We start from the raw sequence: 22434 nt of genomic DNA on the forward strand, positions 1-22434 counted from the left end.
TCAACAGGCCACCCTGAATGCCCCAAATATTTTCAACATACGCAGATTCTGAATTTAGATGAGTTTTCTCTTTAACTCACACATCAGTGTATTGTTCCCCTGTATTTGTGGCAGTTTGCTATGCATTTGCTTTCGTAAGATGCTTGAGAGGGAAAAAATTATCATACATTCGTGGTTGTGACTTTCTATCAAACTAATGATAGGAGGTACTGAAGGGGCCATGCTCTCCTTACCTTCGGCTACCTGAGCAACAATTTGGGCATAAAAAATTCACCAATGCTGAATACACAATATTGTCCCCTGTAAACTATTCTGTGGCAGCATTTAGCAGATGTGATTCTGTTTACTGTGTTCTAGTTATTATGAGCATGAAATTAGTTAAGAATATGAAAATGCCATTAATCAAATCTTAAAAATGAAGATCAAAACAATTTATTTTGGATTGTTGCAGGATACAACCTTGCTCAATAGCATTTCCACTCTTGGTTATTCCCTTGGTGGTCTAACTAGACAGGCTCAAACAAGCCAATAATTATTTTCAACTATAGAAGAAAGATATCTAGCAAAGGGTAAAGAGATTGTTGACATCTTTCATGGTTACCATCAGCTCTGGCACTTACTCCTCTGTTGAGAATAGGACCAGTATTTGGCTTCTAACTGAATGCTTATCAGAATCCCATTTCAGATATCCCTGAACAAATGTGTCTCCATTGTTTCCATTGCTTGATTTGGTAAATGTCACTGTGTATGTTGCTGTCTGTTTTTCCTGGGTGAAAACAATCTTAGAAGGCGAAACTGAAACGTCTATTCCGGGAGGTGGTGCAACTGAAACAGTATAAGATGAGGCAGCTGGGCCAACATTTGTGATTGTTCTGGTATATGTCTGAGATTTAGGACCAAACTGGATTGAGAATGTAGGATAATTCAGTTGTGCTTCAGGTATGCTTTGCACTTCTGAGCACTTAACCTTGCGCTGCACAATATATGTAATGTCTCTGTCAGTGTAACCCAAACCACACAAATATGGAATGTAATCATCAGGCTGGATATCATAGATAAGTCCTGGATCACTGGCTCTTGGTGGGTTAACATGGCCTGCTCCAGTGGCCAAGATATCAGCAGGAAGAAGCCTTTCATCAACAATTGGCTGGCCGCCAAGGTTTACCAAATCAGCAGTAGTCATAATGGCAGATTTGATAGCAGCAGGTGACCAGTCACGGTGAGCACTTTTCAGCAAAGCAGCAATTCCACTAAGATGAGGACAAGACATTGAGGTGCCTGAAATCATGTTAAATGTTTCTTTGGTATTCGTCTTGTTCTCCACTGAAACTGGCCATGCTGCTAGAATGCTTACTCCAGGACCTATGATATCTGGTTTTAAGATGCCAGGGCTTGCCAAGCTTGGCCCTCTAGAGGAGAAGGAAGAAACCATTGGAGCAGTTTTTACTCCAATAACAGTGCCTTCAAACAATAACATTGCTGTTGGTGATGATGTTGAGTTTATATAGGATTTGATGCTCAGCCCATCCTTGTAGCTCACATGTGATGCAGGAAGGACATGAGCATCAGCTAAGGTGCTATATCCATCAAAATCCTCATTTGCAAGAATCATGCCAATCCCACCAGCTTCCTTCACTACTTGTCCTTTCTCAACTCTTCCAATCAGTCCACCTCTATCACACAGAACTATCTTGCCTTTGACATCAAAACTTTCCAATGATTCTGGTGCACATACTGCTGCTGATTGGTTTCCATCTTTGCCTGGATAAACAAGAGGCCAAAAATTTTGAGTGGAAACTTGTGGCTGAAAGAGTGATTCCCCAAAAAATTCTAAATTATTTCCGAGTTTCACAGTTGCTCTAATGCTTCTGTCAATGGTGCTTGCTCCAACAGTGAGAATCCATGGGGCCTCATTTGATAAAGAATAATTATCTGGACCAGAGTTCCCAGCTGAACAACTCACAAAGACTCCACTTTGAATAGCTCCAAATGCACCCACAGCAATTGAATCTGCAGGAAAAGGAGCTGAACCACCACCAAGAGAAAGAGAAAGCACGTCAACACCCTCTTCAACAGCAGTATCCATTGCAGCCAATATGTCACTTTCAGCACAACCAAAGTCGGAACAGACTTTGTAAATAGCCAAGTGAGCCAAAGGTGCCATTCCAACTGCTGTGCCATTGGCATTACCAAAAACATTGGCACCACTAACAAAATTGCCTGCTGCTGTGCTGGCAGTGTGGGTGCCATGCCCTACATCATCAACAGGTCCTTCAGGATTTGAGGGATGCTCAAAACTTTGGAAAGTTCTTGCACCAATGAGCTTGTTGTTGCATTGAACAGTTCCATTGAGTTCACATTTTCCTTTCCACTTAGCTGGTGGAGGAAGCATTCCTTCATCACTAAACGAAGGGTGATCTGGTGTTATTCCAGTGTCCAAAACTCCAATAATCACTCCCTTACCATAATTTGAGTCTCTCCATAGTCCTAAATTTTGGTACAACCCCAAGAAGTTGGGGCTATGAGTTGTATGCAGGGGCAATATTTTTTGTGGTCGGACCGACACAAGACCACCTTTCTCTTCCATGGCTTTTGCTTCACCTGCTGTCAGCTTTGCAGCAAACCCACTCACCACATTTTTATAGGTATATATAATCCGTCGTTGCTGGTGAGAGATGCTAACTGGCAAAAATGATTGGTACCAGCTCTCTAAATCCTTAGATTGTTCTGAAACTCCACCTTCTGGCTTTGCTACATATACAATGTAAGTTTGCAAGTTGATTTCCTCATTGTCACCGATAATTTTCTTGCTTAGTACTCCCTTGTTAAAGATTGCTTGAGAGGAACTCAACAAGGAAGAGAGAGCAACAATAAAGATAACCAAAGTGGCTGGCAGCAGTTTAGGCTTCTTGTTCTCCATGGTAATAGAGAAACTTAGGAATGTTGATTATTTGAGTCAAGACAGCAACCCTATTGAGATATTTATAGTAGACATGGACGGAGAAAGAGAGAGAGAGTGAGAGGAGATTGTGTGGCTATGAACAAAGCTGATCTTTGTTTCTTGTAGCAAGAGCCGTCAATGGAGCCATGTCAGGGCTTTTCTGATAGTGTTATTTTGGCGATGCATACAAGAGATTAAAATTTGGAGTGTTGCATTTCAATTTGGTGCAGCCTGCTGATCTTTGTAGTTAACAACTAGGTGATGATAAATTTAATGCAATCTCGAGATATTTTTTCCTTTGTTTTTTTTTTTTTAGTACTTTTAATGTCAACTTTATTGTAATTTGCATTCGTTGACTTCACTATACAATTGCAAGGAAAAATCAATCCTTGGTTTTGCATTTGTTGACATCTATTGTCAATTGTCAACTTAATCCTTGATTTGCAGCATTATTTGTTTTGTGCATTATTCAGTTTGACATAGGTTTTTACAATTGAAGATGTATGGTTGATTCTAATTATTCTCATTCTTGTAAACTAATACTTAACTTTTTTTCCCGTTTGACATATCTTTTCTGCTGATTTAATTCTATAACTTCTGCTCTCTGCAAATTGGTATCAGCATTTTTTTCCAATTCATGTCTGTAATTAAATGTTGTAGGACATTAAATGAGACGTCCCATCTATTACAATTAATATTAGAATTACCTACTCAGAAAATTATGCGGAATCAGTGAATCTGCAACGAAACGCCGCAAGGCCGCAGATAGAGCGGTCCAAGATATTAGCGGACTACGGTACCCGAATATCCTAACTTAATAAATGTATTCGATTTGATTGCAATGAGGACGCGATAAAAATTTGACGAGAAGAGTAAATCCCACATAAGTGGGTGAAGAAAAATTGAAGGGACATATATTGGCCTGCTTAAAAACTATTAAATAATTTAATTAATCATTTTGAATTAGGTAATCAGTGGATACAAAAATTATTTGAGTAAATTTGGGTGGGTACGGTACGTTAAAATTTTTATGTTTTAATAAATTGTGAAAATATTCCAGCACATTCTATTGGTCAAATTTCAAATAAGTGACTATTTCATACATGAGTTTTTACGTTGTTAACAATTTCATCCATTTATTTTAGAAAAATAAACTAAAACATCCTTTTTCTACGGCGATATTTTAGTTTCTTTTTACTTATGTATTAACCACTAAGTGGATAAAGAGACAAAAATATTTAATAGAATAAAATATAAAACATATTATAATGGGATTGTGAAAATACAAGAGTAGGGGCATTGCCCAGAAACATTTTTTAATTACCAAAAAAAAAGGCAATGATGTTGGATCAATGAAAGATTAAAGTCCAAAAAAGAAAAGAAAGAAAAAAAGACTAATTTCAGAAAATTAGAGTCCAAATCCTGATTCTTTTCTTTCTTATGTTACCCCAGAAAAGGTGTTCTGTCAAATTAGAGCTTGTAGAGGAGAGGTAATAGTTAACATTAGAAAATGAGTTTCAGGATTGTGTGTGTATTCCCTGTTCTAATATGATGTAAATATAGTAAATCAGTTAGTGTCCTTGCATATGTCTTAGAAGATAGAAATGGACCACAGGTTTATAGAATATGAACAATCAGTTTTGTAAAATTCAGGAATTCTGAAATTGGAAATGTTCTATAAGAAAGAAAAGTATTTTAAAAGGTTATGTATGTAGTGTTAAGTAGAGTGGGCATGGCTCTTGATTTTGATTCATATTCCTGTGGGCATTTTATTGATTTTCTTTCACGGCCCAATTTACCTCTATTTTGCCGGTGAAATTTCTGGTGGTTCACAGCTTGCTCATAAAGGACTTGTTAGTTCTTAAAAAGATTTTCTGCTTGCAATAGGTTTCTTAGAATTGGAAAGCATGAAAAGTTTTCAGCAGATTTATACTTGGATTGCAATAGGTTTCAATCAATGTGTCAAAATCAATCAGTAAATAATTGGACATCCAGTAATAATTGTGTCATATTATTGAAATAATTAATATAAAAATCAAAATCAATATATCAAACCAAAGGAAGAGCAGAACAACAGATCATAAATACTTCAATCAAAATCAATCCCTTGAATCTTCAGCATTGCAGCTATGTTATTGTTATCAACCTGTGCCTTGTTTATTCAAATAAGACAGCAATTGGGCTTCTAACAGTATATCCATCAGCCACCCAGTTCAAGTATCCTTGAGCAAAAGCACCACTGCCATTTCCATTTTTGCTAAATGTCACCGAGTATGTAGCTTTCTGGTTCACTCCACTGAAACTAATACTACCTGGTGTTACCTTAACATCCACGCCTTGTGGCGCAACGATCTCAAGAGAGTATGCAGAGTTAGATTGACCCACATTTGTTACTGTTCTTGTGTAAGTTTGTGGAGTAGACCCCAATTTGATGGAAAATGAAGGGTAATTTAGCTGAGCTTCAGGTATGTTTGAATCATTTGAGCATGTCACTGGGTGCTGCACTATAAGTCCCACCTGTTGATCAGAATAGCCCAAACCACATAAGTAAGGAATGTAATCGTCAGGTTTGATGTCATAAATAAGCCCTGGATTGTTTGCCCCTGAAGGGTTCACATGGCCTGCACCCATGTCAAAGAAAGTAGCTGGAACAAACTGCTGATCAGAAATGGGCTTGCCTCCGAGGTTATTCAGATTAGCAGTGGTCATGATGGCAGATTTTATGGCGGCAGGTGACCACTCAGGGTGGGAACTTTTGAGCAGAGCAGCAATGCCACTGAGATGAGGACAAGACATTGAAGTGCCTGATATCACTGCAAACCTGTTGGTAGTATTGTCAACTGAAACTGGCCAGGCAGCTAAAACTTTCACTCCAGGGCCTATAATGTCAGGTTTCAGAATTCCAGGACTTGCCATACTAGGACCTCTGGAGGAAAATTCAGCAATTTGAGGAGCTTCTGGCAAGCCAACAACAGTTCCTTTAAACAAGATTGTAGCCATTGGTGAAGATGACGAGTTTATATAGGCTTTTATTGCTGATCCTGCAACATAACTCACATGTGATGCTGGGAGCACATGAAGACTGGCTGTTGTAACAAAGCCATCAAATTCGTCATTCATTACGATCATGGCAGCACCGCCATTTGCTTTCACTTCTGCGCCTTTGGAAATTGTCCCAAATCCTCCACTCTCGCACAACACTACTTTGCCTTTAACATCAATGTTTGTCAATGATCCAGGCTCACAGAGTGCAGAAGATATATTACCATTTGCACCTGGATAAACAAGCGGCAACAACGTTGCAGGAAAATCTTTTGGTTGGAAAAGAGATTCACCATTTAGCTCGGCATTATTTCCCAGTAATACAGTCGCTCTTATTGCTCTGTCTACAGTGCTTGCTCCTACTGTCAGAATCCATGGTGCTTCATTTGATAAAGAGCTATTATCAGGTCCTGAATTTCCTGCCGAGCAACTCACAAAGATCCCCTTTTGAATAGCAGCATATGCACCTAATGCAATCACATCATCATAGAAAGGAAGGGAACCAATTCCAAGAGAAAGTGAAAGCACATCAACACCATCCTCAATTGCTGCATCCATTGCAGCCAATATCTCACTATCACCAGCTTCGCTCGCTCTTCCAGAAACTTTATACATTGCCAAGTGGGCTAATGGTGCCATTCCAATTGCAGTGCCATTAAATTGCCCAAAGTAACTGGCACCTGGCACAGGACTCCCAGCTGCTGTGCTAGCTGTGTGAGTGCCATGTCTGAACTCGTCCAACGTGTTATTACTATCAGTAGCAAAATTTCTTGCACCAATAAGTTTATTGTTGCACAGTGTTCCATTGAACTCACATTTCCCTTTCCATTTTGCCGGTGGAGGAGGCATTCCTTCACCGCTAAATGAAGGATGATCAGGTGTTATTCCGCTGTCAATAAGTCCGATAATCACTCCCTCGCCGTAAAATGATGAGTTCCATATTCCTGAATTTGGCTGCAAACCCAAGAAGCTAGGTGTATGAGTTGTGTGCAGAGGCACCATCCTTCTGGGTCGGGCCGACACGAACCCTTCCTTCTTTTCCATTGCTCTAACATCCTCTGGTGTAAGTTTTGCAGCAAACCCTGTAACCACATGGTGGTAGGAGTGTACCATGCGTTGTTGATCAGAACTAAAGGTGTTAACTGGCAGAAATGATTGATACCAGCTATCTAAATCTTTAGACTCTGTGAAAACTCCAGCTTCTGGTTTCTTCAGGAGTACGATGTAAGTGTTTAAATCACTTTGCTTCGCATCTGCAGCATTCGTTGATTTCTTAATGGCTTGAGAGGAGCTAAACAAGGAATTGAGAATGACGAGGAACACAAGCAACATGGTTGGCGATACTTTGCACCTTCTGTTTTCCATATTATTAGAAAAACTAAGACAGTGCTGGTGGTTTGGTTTTGAGCTATAACAACTTGATCAACATATATATAGAACTCGGACATGCATGATAATTCATGGCCGGCATTTACAGAAGTTGAAATTCTTTTGATTGGAAATTTTATTTTATTTGTCCGACTTGTTTAACCATCTGGGAAATTGTTAGTTAGCACAAGGACTAGGTAATGCCGGCTCCAGTTCATTGCTGCGATGAAACTTATGTAGGATTGATTTTTCTTTAAATGTTAATTTTGGACATGGCTTTAATGCCAAGTGGTTCATCATTCCTCGTAAACAACTTGTCCTTCGAACTTTTCTTCATCAGAATATCAGATTTAACAAGGAGCAAGGAAGTATTAATTAAGAAGTTTGCATTAATTTGCTCTTTTCTTCGTAGGTCATCACGAATCCTCCTTTTTTTTCTCTTTTCCGGGATTTGACAATGTCTGCATCTTGTGTCTGTCTTCCAACAACAACAGCAAGTGTTTTGGTCATTAATTAGCTTAGTTTGGCTTTATTCTTTTTGCTGACGAGTTTTTCAATAAAGGGATTGTTAAGTGTGTGAATAACAGGTTAGCGCAAACTTTAAACGGAAGGTCAGTCCATGTGCTGAAGCCAAAATTAGCTCGTCTTTGGTTCAATTTCATTAAAATATTTTATATAGTTCTATGGTTTTCATATTCTTCAATTATGGAGTTTAATTAAATAAAAGAAAATAGATAATTGAAAAAAATTATTAGATACGGGCATTTTAATCCAAAACATATTGTGTATGTGTTTTGCAAAATTAAGTAATCTCAAATCACATCAAGAATTTATTTTAATTATAATCAATTTCAAAAAATTAAATTTATAGAATTAAATTTTAAGTTTTGTTCAAATCAAATAGACATTATGCAATTTAATTGAATTCCACCAAATTTTAAAAATTGAACTTAACCAAACCTACACACAAAATAAAGAATGAGTTTCTGGGATATTTTCCAAAGCACACTCCACAAATTAAGTTAGAATGAGCTTTTGGGGTATTTTCCGAAGGACACACCACAATCAGGTTAATGAGCCCCCTAAATTAGTGAGAGTTTAGAGTACTTGGAGGTTCTGAATTGAAAATCGTATTAAAATGTATTGTATCGAATTAGATTTATATTTATTATTTTAATTTAATTTTTATTTTTTATTAAGAATCAAAATGAAACCCTTCTATAACCATATCCAATCGAAATCAAACTGAATAATAAATTTTATACATTTGTCTTTAAATGTATTTATAATTTAATAAAGTGAAGTTAAAAGAAATAAAGGGATAGAGTGACGGTAGTCACATTCTCTTTATAGCCGTGGAGAGGCCTTAATTTCACCATTTGGCATCCACCCTTCCACCATCTTTGCTCAAATTTGCAAAAACAATCGTCTACGATAACCTATTCGAGAAGGAGAGAGTATATACTTTAATGATGGGGCCAAAACTAGAACAAAGCAACAAGAAGCATTCCTCAACCGGATAACAAGGATTGGTTATATCAAAGATACTTGTGAGAAATTTTCTCTCTAAAAGTTGGAGAGATATTCCCACATATAGCTCTTTTGCCAATTAATAACATCATATAATTACACCAACTTGGAAATATTGTAGCATGGATAGTTCCCTTCCCCAATTCATATTTATTGACATTATATTTCTACTTATAGAGGTTTTTTACTAGTCTTATATACAATTATTAACCTTGACTACACGCAAATAAATACATATATGTAAATTCTAGAAACCAATCAAAATTAAAAGGATAATATACGATAAATATTTCTTTTTGATCATGTAAATAAAATTGCATTAAAAGTAAACCGAACAACCTAATACAAAGCTGATCAGAGCAAAAAGTACTGAGTAAGTCAAATAATAATTCATATTAGTATGGTTATTATATCTTTGTAATTACTACTTTTCTGTGTAGCTGTTATAGATATTTGTAATTATTATATAAATAGCTTTCTTTAAGTAGGATTATAGCTACTAGTCAACCGAACCTAATTTCATATTTTCCTTAGATATAATTAAATATTTTGGATAACGTGGGATTATTTGATGCAATTAATTCTTTTGGAAGTAATATTGGTGAAAGTAATTCTATGGAAAGTGATGTTTGGTTAATTTTGGGGAATGAAGGTGATAATAGAGATGACAATAAAAATGATGATGAAAGCTATAAATGATGTATTTGTTTTTTAATTTCTTAAGAACTTATTATGTTATGGCTATTTATTATGGGTTTAAGTTACCTGAACAGTTGCATTAAGTTTAATATTTTAATTAATTTTATTGTAAATTAAATATGAAATTTATATTAAAATAGTACTAATATTATTATGTAGGATTTCATATTGTGCTCCGGTTCAACCTCAATCCACTGATTAAAAGTTAAACTCTGGACTCTTTGCCTTTATCCGTTCTTAGATTAGTCTAGGTCTAACAACCAAGCATAATAGAGAATTTTCTTCTATATTCTAGCTCAAATTTAATAGCCAAATATACACTTAAAGTATTAGAAAAATCTTGTGACATTTTAAATTTTAAAAACGTCTTAAAAATAAAATAATCTCAAAATCCCAATATTGATAGTACTTTTAGATCAATTTGAATTTTAAAAAATCACTTTTAAATGTTAAAAATAGAAAATGAATTTTATAAAATTATATATTACATATAATAATAATAATAATAATTATTATTATTAAATTATTGACTATTAATAGTAAAATTATTCAATGATTTGAGTCCTATAAATATATATCAACCGTTTAAATATATATCAGCCATTTATAATTCATGTTACTTTATATTAAAATTATAAAATAATTTTAATTATATTTTTAAACAGTTTATATATATTATAGAATATTTTTAAAATTTAAAATGCCACAACACCTTGATATAATTAAAGAGTCCACATACATATATTTGACCATGGTTTAATAGTGTTTTAATGCATTACCACTTTTCTAGTTTTTCTCATTCGGTTCTATGAACGGGTTTATATACTAATTTTTGGATAACAATCACAGCCTTCGCCATAGACCACATTTACTACCGTAGTCCCAGCCACATACTAGTATTTTAAGGTATTATCCAAGTCGAATCATCATTGGTCAATCTTGCACGATTCACTTCCTGAGAAGTCCTGAATTACTTCAATCTACACAATTTTCACGATCAAAATAATAACCCAATAATATATGATTATCATTAAAAAAAGCATGGGAAATGCTAGCGTCGGATAAAACAAGCAACACATTCGGACCCGTTGATTCCCGCAAGTCCAACATGTATTAAAAGATGACATGCACATAAATCAACGGTCTAAATACGTCAATCGTGTTACCAGTGACTACGCTAGTGCTCATACGAAATTGCTAATGTACTAGTCGATGCAAAAATGGTTGCTCAGAAGTCCATAAACGTAAAACTGAATAACCAGACAATGAGACTTCTCTATTAGATTGAGGAGTTTGGCGATCGGGCTTTGGAAGGCAAAAGTCCTCCTTTCTTTGCCATCTCATAAAGTGCAATTGCCATTAAAACCTTAGCATCAGATGTCATGCGCCAAAGATTACCATAGGGCACCACACGAACCTTAATCAGCTCACCGTGATCACGAAGGCCCGTCTCTTTGCCTTGTAGCTGTGTGATAACACCTTTATCAACACATCCTCTGTAAAGGAACACGCTAATTTCTTCATCACATCCTCCCTAAACATGGTAAGTGTAAACAACTCATGTAAGGTGCAGATTGTATCTTTAGCAAAAACTATTACTGTTTTTAATAATTGTGAAGCATGTCGAATTTCCAAAGCATATGATTCAATAACTCCCAAGAAATTTGCATGCATTACAGATACTTCAACTCCCTATGGATAATCTCAGATTGCAAGCACCAGCTCGTTCACAGGCTATTCTATAGCAACAATACCATAGACATGTTGACCAACAAAAAACAACATTCATGGCAAACAAAGCACATGTTTTGACACATGTTAAACTGTTAGTTCCAATTATTATTAATATATCAAAACACTTATTCAGCCCATATTATTCTAAGATGCAAGAACCTGGTCTTTTCATCTTTTAACAAAAATGCAGTTCCCAGTTAAAACTATTTTTAAACCCATTATAGCATGATAATCACAAATTAACAAGAATCCCAAACCCAGTAAACAGTCCCCAGTATTTTGGTGTACATTATTGGACTTATGAAAAAAATCAAAAAGGATTGTATCACAATCGGAAACATACAAGATGTAATCTACTATTTGGAACAAATACTTCCACAAATCATAACCAGAAAAAGATGAAACTTTATGCCAACATACTGGAGAAGGAATAACTCTGCCTCCAGTGGATGAGTCCAGGAAAGCTGTGAGGTCAACCATGTCTTCCAGATTCAAATGAATACCAGTCTCCTCTTCAACCTGTCAAAGCCATCTACTATATTAAACTTTTAGATCCACTTAATTACCCCAATCTCCTTTCTAAAAGAGTTACGCTCCCTGTACAGACAGAAACTTTCTGTTTATTTGCTGTTGTTTGGTTTGTCTTTCAGATGTTTTAAGAACAAAATTATTTGTTCACCAAACAGAACTACTTAAGAAAAGCATACCTCACGAACTGCAGTACCAACAAAGTCACCCTTGTCATCATCCAGCATCCCAGCAGGTAATTCCAAAACAAGCCTCCCAATGGGGACCCTAACCTTAGATGTTTATGAAAAACCAGCAAAAAAAGCAAAATCTGTTAAACTTGAATCTATTTTTGTTTGCATTAGATCTTCAAGAAATTCAGGAAATAAAAATTGCAAAAGTACCTGTTCTGTAAGAACAGCATAAGTTTCACCCTCAGATTCCAAAAGAATTAGCACAGCTACAGCTGGTCCTCGTGCAAATACTATACCTGGAACCTGAGCATGATTTAGTCCTTACAGAAGGATATGGGATCACAGCATTCATAGCTTTGCACATAGACTGCTAGCAGCATGGATAAATTTGTCTGTGGTGGAGGAAATGGCCATAATGCACTCCCTCCCTCCAAAAATGCAGAACACCTATCACAATTGAACTGAACTGTTTTTCTCAATTGATCTTAGGACTTTCTAAAGTTGGCTCTGTCATATTTGATCATATTAGGTGGAAGTTTTGTGATTTTCTTTTAAGGTGACACTATTAGTGCTCTGCCTATTTATATTCTTATTCCACATAATGTTTCTAACAGTACAAAATATATAAGTGAAATACAAATGCGCAGGTACAATAATATGATGGTTAGTCCTGAAACAAAAATAGTCATGCATAAAACAATGGCATGGGTTACTATTCTTCAGTAATTAAAACAAATAAAGAAGAAATGCTAGTAAACAATTAATGGTTTTCTTAGTTAAAGATCTTTTCTTGTAAAACATGCAAACACAGAGTTTACAAGAACTCCATTTAAATAAAATTTGTTGTGTATTGGAATTTTTTTTTCTTTTATAAATTATAAATTTACAATTAAGATCCCCCAAAAAAATTAAAAAATAAAATCTTTTTAGATTAAACCTGGTAAGCAGAAATATTTTTACTATTTTTTACATCTCCACGAACAAGAATGTAAAGCAAAAAGATTCGTGGATCTTATGAGGAACTGTATTCAAGAATGAACACTACACATTCATAAGTCTAGTAATCATTAAACATTGCATATGTTGATAAGGAAAAAAAATAAAATGGACCAAAAGTAAAATAAATAAATAATTATAATTATGTTTGCTAGACTTGATCACATATAAGTTAAAGATTCACACTCAGAAGTTATGCAGGCACACGGCCAAATACCTTATTCCCTGTTTGCTGACAAAAAATATTGCTAAGTTCAATCCCAGATAAGTTAAAATTCACACTCTGAAGTTATGCAAGGACATCACCAAATACCTTACTCCCTGTTTGCTGACAAAAAATATCTGCTTTGAATTTTAGAAAGCCAATGCGTTGTCCAAACATATCCACTCCCTACACCAACGGCACACTATCAATTACGATATCTATAAATCCAGAGGTCAAAAATAAAAAAGGGAAACACACACTGCAGATAGCTATGGTGAGGGATAATTAAGCTATACTAAGAAAAATAAGATAGTTTAATTTTACAGCAGCACCAGCAATTATGTGAAGTAATATTGATCAAATAAAGATTATATTGGCAACAGAGGAAATTGGAAATCAAGTTCATACGTTCCCACTGCAAAACAAAGAAAATATTCTTGTTCCTCAACAAGAGTTCCATTCAATTCCTAGAAATAGAACTTCAACAAATCCTTCCCCTTTTTATTCCCCTAAACATGACAGTATGCTTAAGCATGATCTCTACGGTATCGAAGATCAATGAATAAATCTGTAAACTAAAAGGCTAAAAGGGAGACCTGAACAAGTACTCGCTTTAATGAAAAACCGCCGCTACCTAAAATCCCAGTTTCAGATTGCAAGTTCTTTAGCCACTGCTTAAACAATGAGGAATCAATAGCACTCCTGCAACCAACCCCAATCAAAAACAAAACCATAAAGGTTCATAAATCTTTGTTCGAGTTTTCAATAAACATACAGTAACTTAGAATATTAAATAAAAAATGAGAAATTACATATAAAAAATACTCGCCTGAAATCGGAATCGGAGACGCCAGGGGCAGCGACGACCTGGACGGGTTGGCCGGGTTGACTCGCCAAAACGAGAGACTGAGTGAGCTGCGGCGGGGACTCTGCCGACATTTTGAGACAGAATGCTCTTCTAGTTCTGCGAGATTGATGCAGCAGAGAAAGAGATGTAGCAAGAACTGAGCATTTTGGGAGTAACAAAGACATTGACGATTCGAGAGGAGGATTCAAGTGAAAATGAGCAGCTCCAAAGTTAGTATTCAATACATGGCTTCGAACACGTGCCACTCAAATTTACATACCGTCATTATTTATATTAAGAAAATTACTTTTTAATCCTTAAAATATAGTATAATTAACGAATGTATCATGCTATGTTTATAATCAACACTTCCGTCCTTAATATTCAATTTGTTAAAAAGTCCTTTCCTTTATATTCTATTTTTTAAATAAAAATAAATTTATGAACTTATTAAAATAAAATATATTCTATTTTAATTTTTATTATTTTTATTTAATTTAAATTTTAAATTTATTAAAATTTTTATTTATTTATAGAAATTGAGTTTGAGATTTTTATTCTTAAATTTTAATAAAATTAAATTTCAGAAAATAAAGTATTAAATTTAAAAAATAAAGAGATAAATTTATTAATTATGTAATATTTTAGAAATAAAAATATATTTTTTTTCAATAATATTTTTGAGAAAAATATTTATAAATGTGTAGAAATTAAATTTTAAAAATTAAAGTGTTTCTTGAATAATTCGACATTTTTTCTATTACTAATAATATTTTTTATGAATGAATTTTTAATTTTGAAAGAATTAAATTTAAAAATAAAAATTTTAAATTTAAAAACATAAAGAGATAAATTTGATAATTACTCTATAAAAAAATAATTTTTTCTTTAATTTAATTCATTTATAATAAATTATACTTTAATTTCTAACTTTTTAATATAATTAATAAATCAATTTTTATATTTTTAAAATTAAATATTTAAATTTTTATAATTTTAATTTATTAAAAATTAATTATTTTACCTATTAATAGTGAGAGTTAAAAGTTTTTATTATTTTTTAATTTAAAATATCACCTAAAATTATAATTTTTATTAAATATTTTAATTTTTAATTATTGTTTTATAATATATTTTAATTTAATAAATAAAAATTTAATAAAAATTAAACATTTTAATCATTTAGTCATCATTACATAATATATCTTAATTTTTATAATATATCAATTAGTGATGGTTCCAGTTTTGGGATAGGTAACTGAAACTAAAATCGAAAAAGTTAATTTTTTAAATATTTTAGAATTAAAATCAGAATTATTTTGATATAGTTTTATGTATTTCGATTTTAATATCGATTCATTTTCGGTTTTAGTATTGATTTTTTTTCAATTTTAGTTTTCACAAATTTGTAATTCTTATAATAAAATTTAAATTTAAATAAAATAATTAAACACTTTTAATATAATAATAATATTATTTATATTAAACTAACAAATTTTACATTTTAATTTCGAAATAGTATTAAATATCTATAATATTATATAATATTTTCATCTAAAATATATTAAAAATTAATAACTAAATATAATATAATCTTTTATTATAATTTTTAAATTCTTAAAAGGTAAATGAAAAGTAAAAAAATTTAATAAAATTTAATAAATTTATAAAAATTTTTAATAAAATTTTTAAAAATTTTATTGCAATATTTTCATAAAAAATAAATTTTTATTTTTATTTTTATATGGTACAAATATATTTATTTTTTCAAAATTTTTGATGGTAAAATTACTTAATTTCAAATAAAATTATATTAAATTAAAAATTATATAATTTAATTTAATTGTATTTTTATTTTAAATAGTCATGATTATTTTAATTTATTTTATTTTTAAATAATAATAATAACGATTGTAATTAATATATATTATTAATATGAAAACAATATGTAATATAATATGTTTAAATAAAATAAAATATAATTAATGAATTAAATTAGTTGAATTAAATATTTATAGACTAATAACTACAATATATAATAATTATATATATATAAATACCAATAAAAATTATAAATACGCATACATATATCAATCTATATATAATTATTTTAATAATTTATATTTTATTAATACAATTCAATATTAATATATATACATAATTTATGCAGATAATATAAATTTTAATTAACTAATTAAATTAGTTAAATTATAAATTATAAATATTTAATAATTGATTAATAATCGAAAAGTATAATAATTTTATATTGTTATTATATATATATATATAATAATTATAAATGTATATATGTATGTATAATTATTTTAATAATTTATATAAAAATGTATATATGTATGTATAATTTTTTTAATAATTTATATTTTAAAAGAATAATTCTATATATATATATATATATATTATTTACATAGAATAAATTATAACTAATTAATTAAATTGATTAAATAAATATGATAATATAAGTATAATTTTATTGAAATTATATGATATATAAAACTTTTATTAGAAGTATATATTAAAATTATAATATTACACTATAAATTATATATATATATCGATTTAAATTAGAATCGAAATTAAATAGTTAAATAAATTCGATTTTATATGATTTAATTTCTGTATTATCGATTTCAGTTGAATTTATTGTTCAGCATAATTTAAAATTCGAAAAATCATATACTGCCTAATATTAATATTATAATATTAAATGTAATTTATATTATTAAATTTAATTAATTTTAAGTACTTTTATCTTTCATTACCACTCATTAAAATACATTGATTCTCAACAATTTAAATAGATGAAATAAAGTATATTCTGAAAAGAAATTTATCACCCACCAATCTTTAATTTAATGTTTCAAATAGATTAAAAAATTAAAATTTTAAGCCACTGAAAATATAAAAATCAATTCATTAATTCCACTAACATTAAAAAATTAAAGTGTAATTACCCATTCATTTATTAAACAACCGTCTTTGCTTTAACTTTTATTTGAGGAGGTGTTCAATAAAGCAAGGAGAGCGGGGATAAAAATTTAATTTAATTATTTTATTTTCGTACATTTTTTTTCTAAAATGAAAAGTTATAATTTTTTTAATTTTAAAAACTATTTTTTCCTTTTTAAATTAAAAATATTCACTTTAAAAAATTGAAACCATACATAATTTTTAAATGGAGTTACTTTGTATTTGGATAGGAAATTGTTAAAGCAATGAATATATATATACAAAGTTTTATAAATCATACAGAATTCTTTGGATGATATCCATTTGAGCATAGCTGCAGAGGAAGCTTCTATACACACAAGTAAATAAACTCTAAGCAGCCTTGACTAACAGATATACCATGAGATAATCTTTTGAGTAATGAAACAGCTACCGTGTGGAAAAATTAAATTTTAATACAAAATTAAACGTCTTGGTGTCGTGGTGTAGTTGGTTATCACGTCAGTCTAACACACTGAAGGTCTCCGGTTCGAGTCCGGGCGACGCCAGTTCTGCTTTTTTTGCTTTTTTTTGGTACTAATATGGTTGAAGATCAATTTGTTAGGCAACTGCAATGAAGGTGGAAATTATGCTTATGAGCTATAAACTTTGCTTACTCGGCACACCACAGTATCAAATTTCAAACTAAGATTTGATTTTTTTTTTTTCCCTTTGAAGTCCCAACTCAACATTGACCAAGTTTTTGAGAAAAAAACAAATTTCCCAACTCTCAATCCACTACATCAATTGGATTTTGTCTACATTTCAGAAGTCATCAAACATTTGAAACAACTACATAGCATTCAATTTATAAGGTAAAGTTAATGAAGAGAGAATGAGCTTATTTGGACTTGTACTGATCATTGCTAAAGGATTAGAATAAAAATTTAAATTTAATTTTAATTTTAATTCTTTAATAAAAAATTTAGCTCGAATTGAACTTCATCTCAAATCAAGAAGAGGTGAATTTTATCAAAGTTAAGTTTCAAATGGTTTACCAACAACTCGATTGAGTTTCAAGCCTAAAAATAATGTAATAATTTTTCCTCTACTTGGGGTGTATGACAGAAAGGGACATTACATGGAACTTAGTAAATACAGTTTGCTAAATAGACTTCAACACATATCCACACACCCCTTGGTCTCTTAACATGAGCTGCACCAATTCGCTTCGCTAGTTGCTAACTTGCTCCTGTTGTTCTCTCGTTTTCCCTAATAAAAAGCTTCCCTTCACATTTCCCACCACACACTCAGACGTAAACTCAACACCCAAAGTGTCAAGTGGCGAGTAGCCGTCCTGCATGATGCGAAAGTTTGCGTCACGCACTGTGGATGAGAATGGTTACACAATATACAATACATATCCAAGTGAAGCAGAACACAACAAAAGGCTATTTGTCTTCTGGCTATGAACAGTAGGTCCCACTCGCCTGACATCGCGTGTGTTTCTGTCAATAGCTCCATGAAGGTCTGACATGTCAGAAGACTTGCAGTCTCTCCTCACTTTGCAACTGTTGTCTTGAATAGATGCGCATGTAAGACAATTTGTACCTATGGCACTATCTGCTGCCTTCTGCGCTGCCTTGGCGTTCTAAAGCTGATTTTTATGGCTGTAAATTTAATAAATCACCCTTTCTTTTCTTCCTTGTTCTCTCGTTTAATGTTATTAAGTTTCTGAGTTCTGACTCGAGATCTATGGTTGCTGCAGCTTGCAGATAAAAAGCAAGTTCAATCTTTGATTTTTCTTTTCTCCCTCAGCGTGTTTCCTGCTTCTCTGCTCCTTTGACGAATTTTTCGTTCCCACATGCGAGAAATGGAGTCCCAAACTCCACCTTCGAAGATTGCCCGTCTTGCCTCTGGTACACACACACACTCTCTCTCTCTCTCGTGTTTTCAAGTTTTCTCTTCTTCTTCTTCTTATATAAACTCTGTTTTATTTGATGTTTAGGTGTTGGACAGACAGGTTGTTTGAACATGGAGAGACATGGGTCCAGCGAGGGTTCTACTACAGGGTCACCTCCAATTGCGTTGGGACTAGCTCTTGGACTTGATGGGTCGAGTGATCACAGACCAACACCAATCCCTGGCTGCTCAAAACCTTACGGCTTCACCATTCTCCAACTGCACGAGCTACAACTGCAATCTCTCATCTACAAGTACTTAGAATCTGGATTCCCAGTCCCCTACCATCTTCTTCTTCCTATATGGAAGAGCGTTTCTAGCTCTCTCAACAGTGTCAACGACTCAAGCTTGTACCAACTCTACCCTTCCTGTAAGTCCCCACTACTATATATGCAGTTCTTCAAGTAATTGGTTCTTAAGTTGTCATGAATAATTTGATTTTGATTCTTTTGTGGGGTGTCAACAGTCATGGGAGGTAGCTTCTCATTGCATGCAGATTACAGAAATGTGATGGAAGCGGAGCCAGGGAGATGTAGAAGAACAGATGGGAAGAAATGGAGGTGCAGCAAAGAGGCTCTCCCAGATCAGAAGTACTGTGATAGGCACATGCATAGAGGGCGTCATCGTTCAAGAAAGCTTGTGGAACCTTCTTCTTCTCAACCCATTAGTGCAACCACCAACCTCTCCATTTCACTTCCAGTAAGTAGTACTGTAACAATAATTCTCTCTCCTCTATGCCATTCAAATATTGATGATGGAGCCTTTTTTTTTTGTTTGCTCATAGATCTCGAATGATCCCTCAAATGGAGAAGTTGGGTTGAGGCCATAGTTTCAGAACAGGAGAAACGCTGTTGCGTGTGTCAAGCACTGTCAGGTGAAGGATCGGAAGATGGAAAATTCGTGGGCTCCAGCGGTTGTTTAATTGTAGCTATTCAAACGGGACATGTTTGTTTTCATATATTGTTGAAATGTTTATGGTGTTTGATTAACCTTTGTTGTCTAGGCTCAACCCTTCTTTCTAGTTAATTAATTTTGGTTTTTTTTTAAGATTTTTTTTTTTCCAGTTGGGAATTTGAGATGTGAAAACTCAAATCTGTATTTTTTAGATAAATAATATATTTTGCATAATAATTTTGCATTGATGGTAATATAATTATTCTTTCTCCCATTTATTCAAACGAACTTGGTCAAACATTTATACTATTTCATATTAAATTTCTGAATTAAAATTATATTTATTTCAATATTTAAATTTATAACAATTATAAATATTAAGTAAAATTTAATTATATCATCGATAACTTATTAAAAGTATTTAAAAAATAATACTATTTAATTTTTATAATATAAAAAAATTTATTAATAAATCTCTTAATTTTAAAAAATATATTAAAATATTTTTAATATTTTAAAAAATTTAATAATTAATTTTAACTGTTAAATATTTTACTATTTAATTATTATAATTTTAAAAAATTTATTAATTAATTTTTAAATTTTTAAAAAATCTATTAATTAATTTTTTAAATTTTTTAAAAATTTATTAATTAGTCTTTTCATATTAAAAATATTTTAAATATTTTATAATATTTAATAATTAAAATTAACAGAGATCAATTAATAAAATTTTTAAAATATCAAAGTTATTTTCAAAACTATAAAATCTACTAATGAGTTCATACCATTGAAATTAAATAGTAATTTTTTTAATATTTAAAAATAATTTAACTTACTACTAATTATACTTAAATTTTGTTAATTGGTCTTCAAATTTAAAAAAAAAAATTATTCCCATCTAATTTTATCAATAATTTATCAAAAAAAGTAAAAAGTGATTATGCACTTTGAATTTTTTTAATTGTAGGATAAAAGTATTATAATACAAAAATTCAAAACTTTTTAATTTTTATAAATTTTAATCTAATTTTAAAGTTTTATTTTAAGTACAGTCAACCAATTAATTTCAATTTAAATTAGTTAAATTTAATATTTTATTATTTAATAAAATAAAATAAAATTTTAATTTATTTATTTTATATATATTATACTACGTAAATATAATTTATCACTACCTAATGCATTATTTATGTTGATACAATTTAATTCTAACCTAATATTTCTATTAATTATATTTTATTTCTAAGTAAAATATGTATTAACTAATAGTTGTAATTTCTCCTTTTTTAGAAAATATTTAAATATAAGTATTTTAAATAGTGTATAGGTAATCTATAACTAGCAGTAAAAAAAATATGTGATTGCTGCCATAAAATACAGATAAAAATAGATAAAAAAAATATTAAAGATAATATTATATATATTTATTTTGATATTTTTTTATTATCATATAAATTAAAATTATTTTTATAGAATTACAGTTTACACTAAAATTCAATAAATATTTATTTTTTTAAAATATTAGTTATACAGGCTCATTCAGATTTTAAAGAAAAATGATTAATTTGAGAAAAAGTATAACTTGTTTCCAACCTTACTATTTCTAATTGTAAAATATTATATTTATTTCATAAATAATATTTATAAATTATTAAAAAATATAATAATTATACTATCTAAATAAATAAATATATTAATTTTTTATTATATTAAATAAAAAATATTAATTTTAAATAATTTAGATTAAAATTAATCAATATAATTAAAACAACAATTTGAAATTGAACTATAATCAATGGATATAAAAAAGTTTTAGATTTTTTATTATGAGACTTTTAGCTAATATCAATAATATCGAATAAAATATTAATATTTATTATATATTAATTATTATATCAATAATTTTTAATTTCAATTTTAATTATAGACTAAAATTAATACTAAAATTTTAAATTAAGCTAAAATTAAAAAAAAAATAACTAAAATTGACAAAAATCCTACGTTTCAGCCTAATTTTTATTAGTTTAAATATTAAATAGGTCATAATTTTAGTACAAATATCCTATAGATTAATTTTAATTGAAATAAAAATATAAGTATATATTTTTATAGTCAAAACAAAATTTACAAAAAGCCCAAAAAGAGAGAAGCAATACCAAAGAACATCAATAGAAGAAACCTGTTAATTAGTGGGTCCCTGGCAGTGAAAATATGAGAGGCTGCAGTGAGCCCATGTCACAAACATAATTTAACTTATACAATTGGGCCATTTGGGCCTGAAGGAGGCCCACAGATGTCACATATAAACTGGAAAATTTATAAAAAAAATATAGAAAAATTATTATTTAATTTCTTATTATGAAAAATTCATTAATTAATCTATTATTTTTGAAAAATATATTAAAAAGCCTTTGATATTTTAAAAATTTTTTTAATTAATTTTAATTATTAAATATTTTATTATTTAATTTATATAATTTAAAAAAATTTACTGATAAAAAATATTTTATATTTCTTTTACATACTTAATGGATAAAATTAATAATAAAATTAAATAATAATTTTT

At 30.7% G+C, this 22434-nt stretch overlaps 4 protein-coding genes and 1 non-coding gene across 5 annotated transcripts; 2 read left to right on the top strand and 3 right to left on the bottom strand.

Moving 5' to 3' along the window:
* Nucleotides 1–374: 374 nt before the first annotated feature.
* Nucleotides 375–2959, bottom strand: LOC110616263 (subtilisin-like protease). The gene has a single exon (XM_021758635.2). It carries the CDS (start codon nt 2918–2920, stop codon nt 617–619), a length of 2304 nt encoding a protein of 767 aa, XP_021614327.1. The 5' UTR covers nt 2921–2959; the 3' UTR covers nt 375–616.
* Nucleotides 2960–4931: 1972 nt separating this feature from the next.
* LOC110617216 (subtilisin-like protease 3) lies at nt 4932–7396 on the bottom strand. Its single transcript, XM_021759865.2, has one exon. It carries the CDS (start codon nt 7346–7348, stop codon nt 5099–5101), a length of 2250 nt encoding a protein of 749 aa, XP_021615557.1. The 5' UTR covers nt 7349–7396; the 3' UTR covers nt 4932–5098.
* A 3187-nt stretch (nt 7397–10583) lies between these two features.
* Nucleotides 10584–14307, bottom strand: LOC110617220 (nudix hydrolase 14, chloroplastic). Its single transcript, XM_021759877.1, has 7 exons — nt 14046–14307; nt 13813–13918; nt 13325–13402; nt 12226–12318; nt 12022–12114; nt 11735–11833; nt 10584–11114 (listed from the first exon to the last, which is right to left on the bottom strand). Exons 1-7 carry the CDS (start codon nt 14246–14248, stop codon nt 10860–10862), a joined length of 927 nt encoding a protein of 308 aa, XP_021615569.1. The 5' UTR covers nt 14249–14307; the 3' UTR covers nt 10584–10859.
* Nucleotides 14308–17504: 3197 nt separating this feature from the next.
* On the top strand, nt 17505–17578 carry TRNAV-AAC. The gene has a single exon. It is a non-coding gene; the product is annotated as a tRNA-Val (tRNA).
* Nucleotides 17579–18574: 996 nt separating this feature from the next.
* Nucleotides 18575–20016, top strand: LOC110627008 (growth-regulating factor 10). The gene is made up of 5 exons (XM_043950443.1): nt 18575–18681; nt 18778–18928; nt 19018–19341; nt 19438–19670; nt 19756–20016. Exons 2-5 carry the CDS (start codon nt 18874–18876, stop codon nt 19798–19800), a joined length of 657 nt encoding a protein of 218 aa, XP_043806378.1. The 5' UTR covers nt 18575–18681; nt 18778–18873; the 3' UTR covers nt 19801–20016.
* Nucleotides 20017–22434: the final 2418 nt, after the last annotated feature.

Source organism: Manihot esculenta, chromosome 1 (assembly GCF_001659605.2).
Source record: "Manihot esculenta cultivar AM560-2 chromosome 1, M.esculenta_v8, whole genome shotgun sequence".
NCBI lineage: Eukaryota > Viridiplantae > Streptophyta > Magnoliopsida > Malpighiales > Euphorbiaceae > Manihot > Manihot esculenta.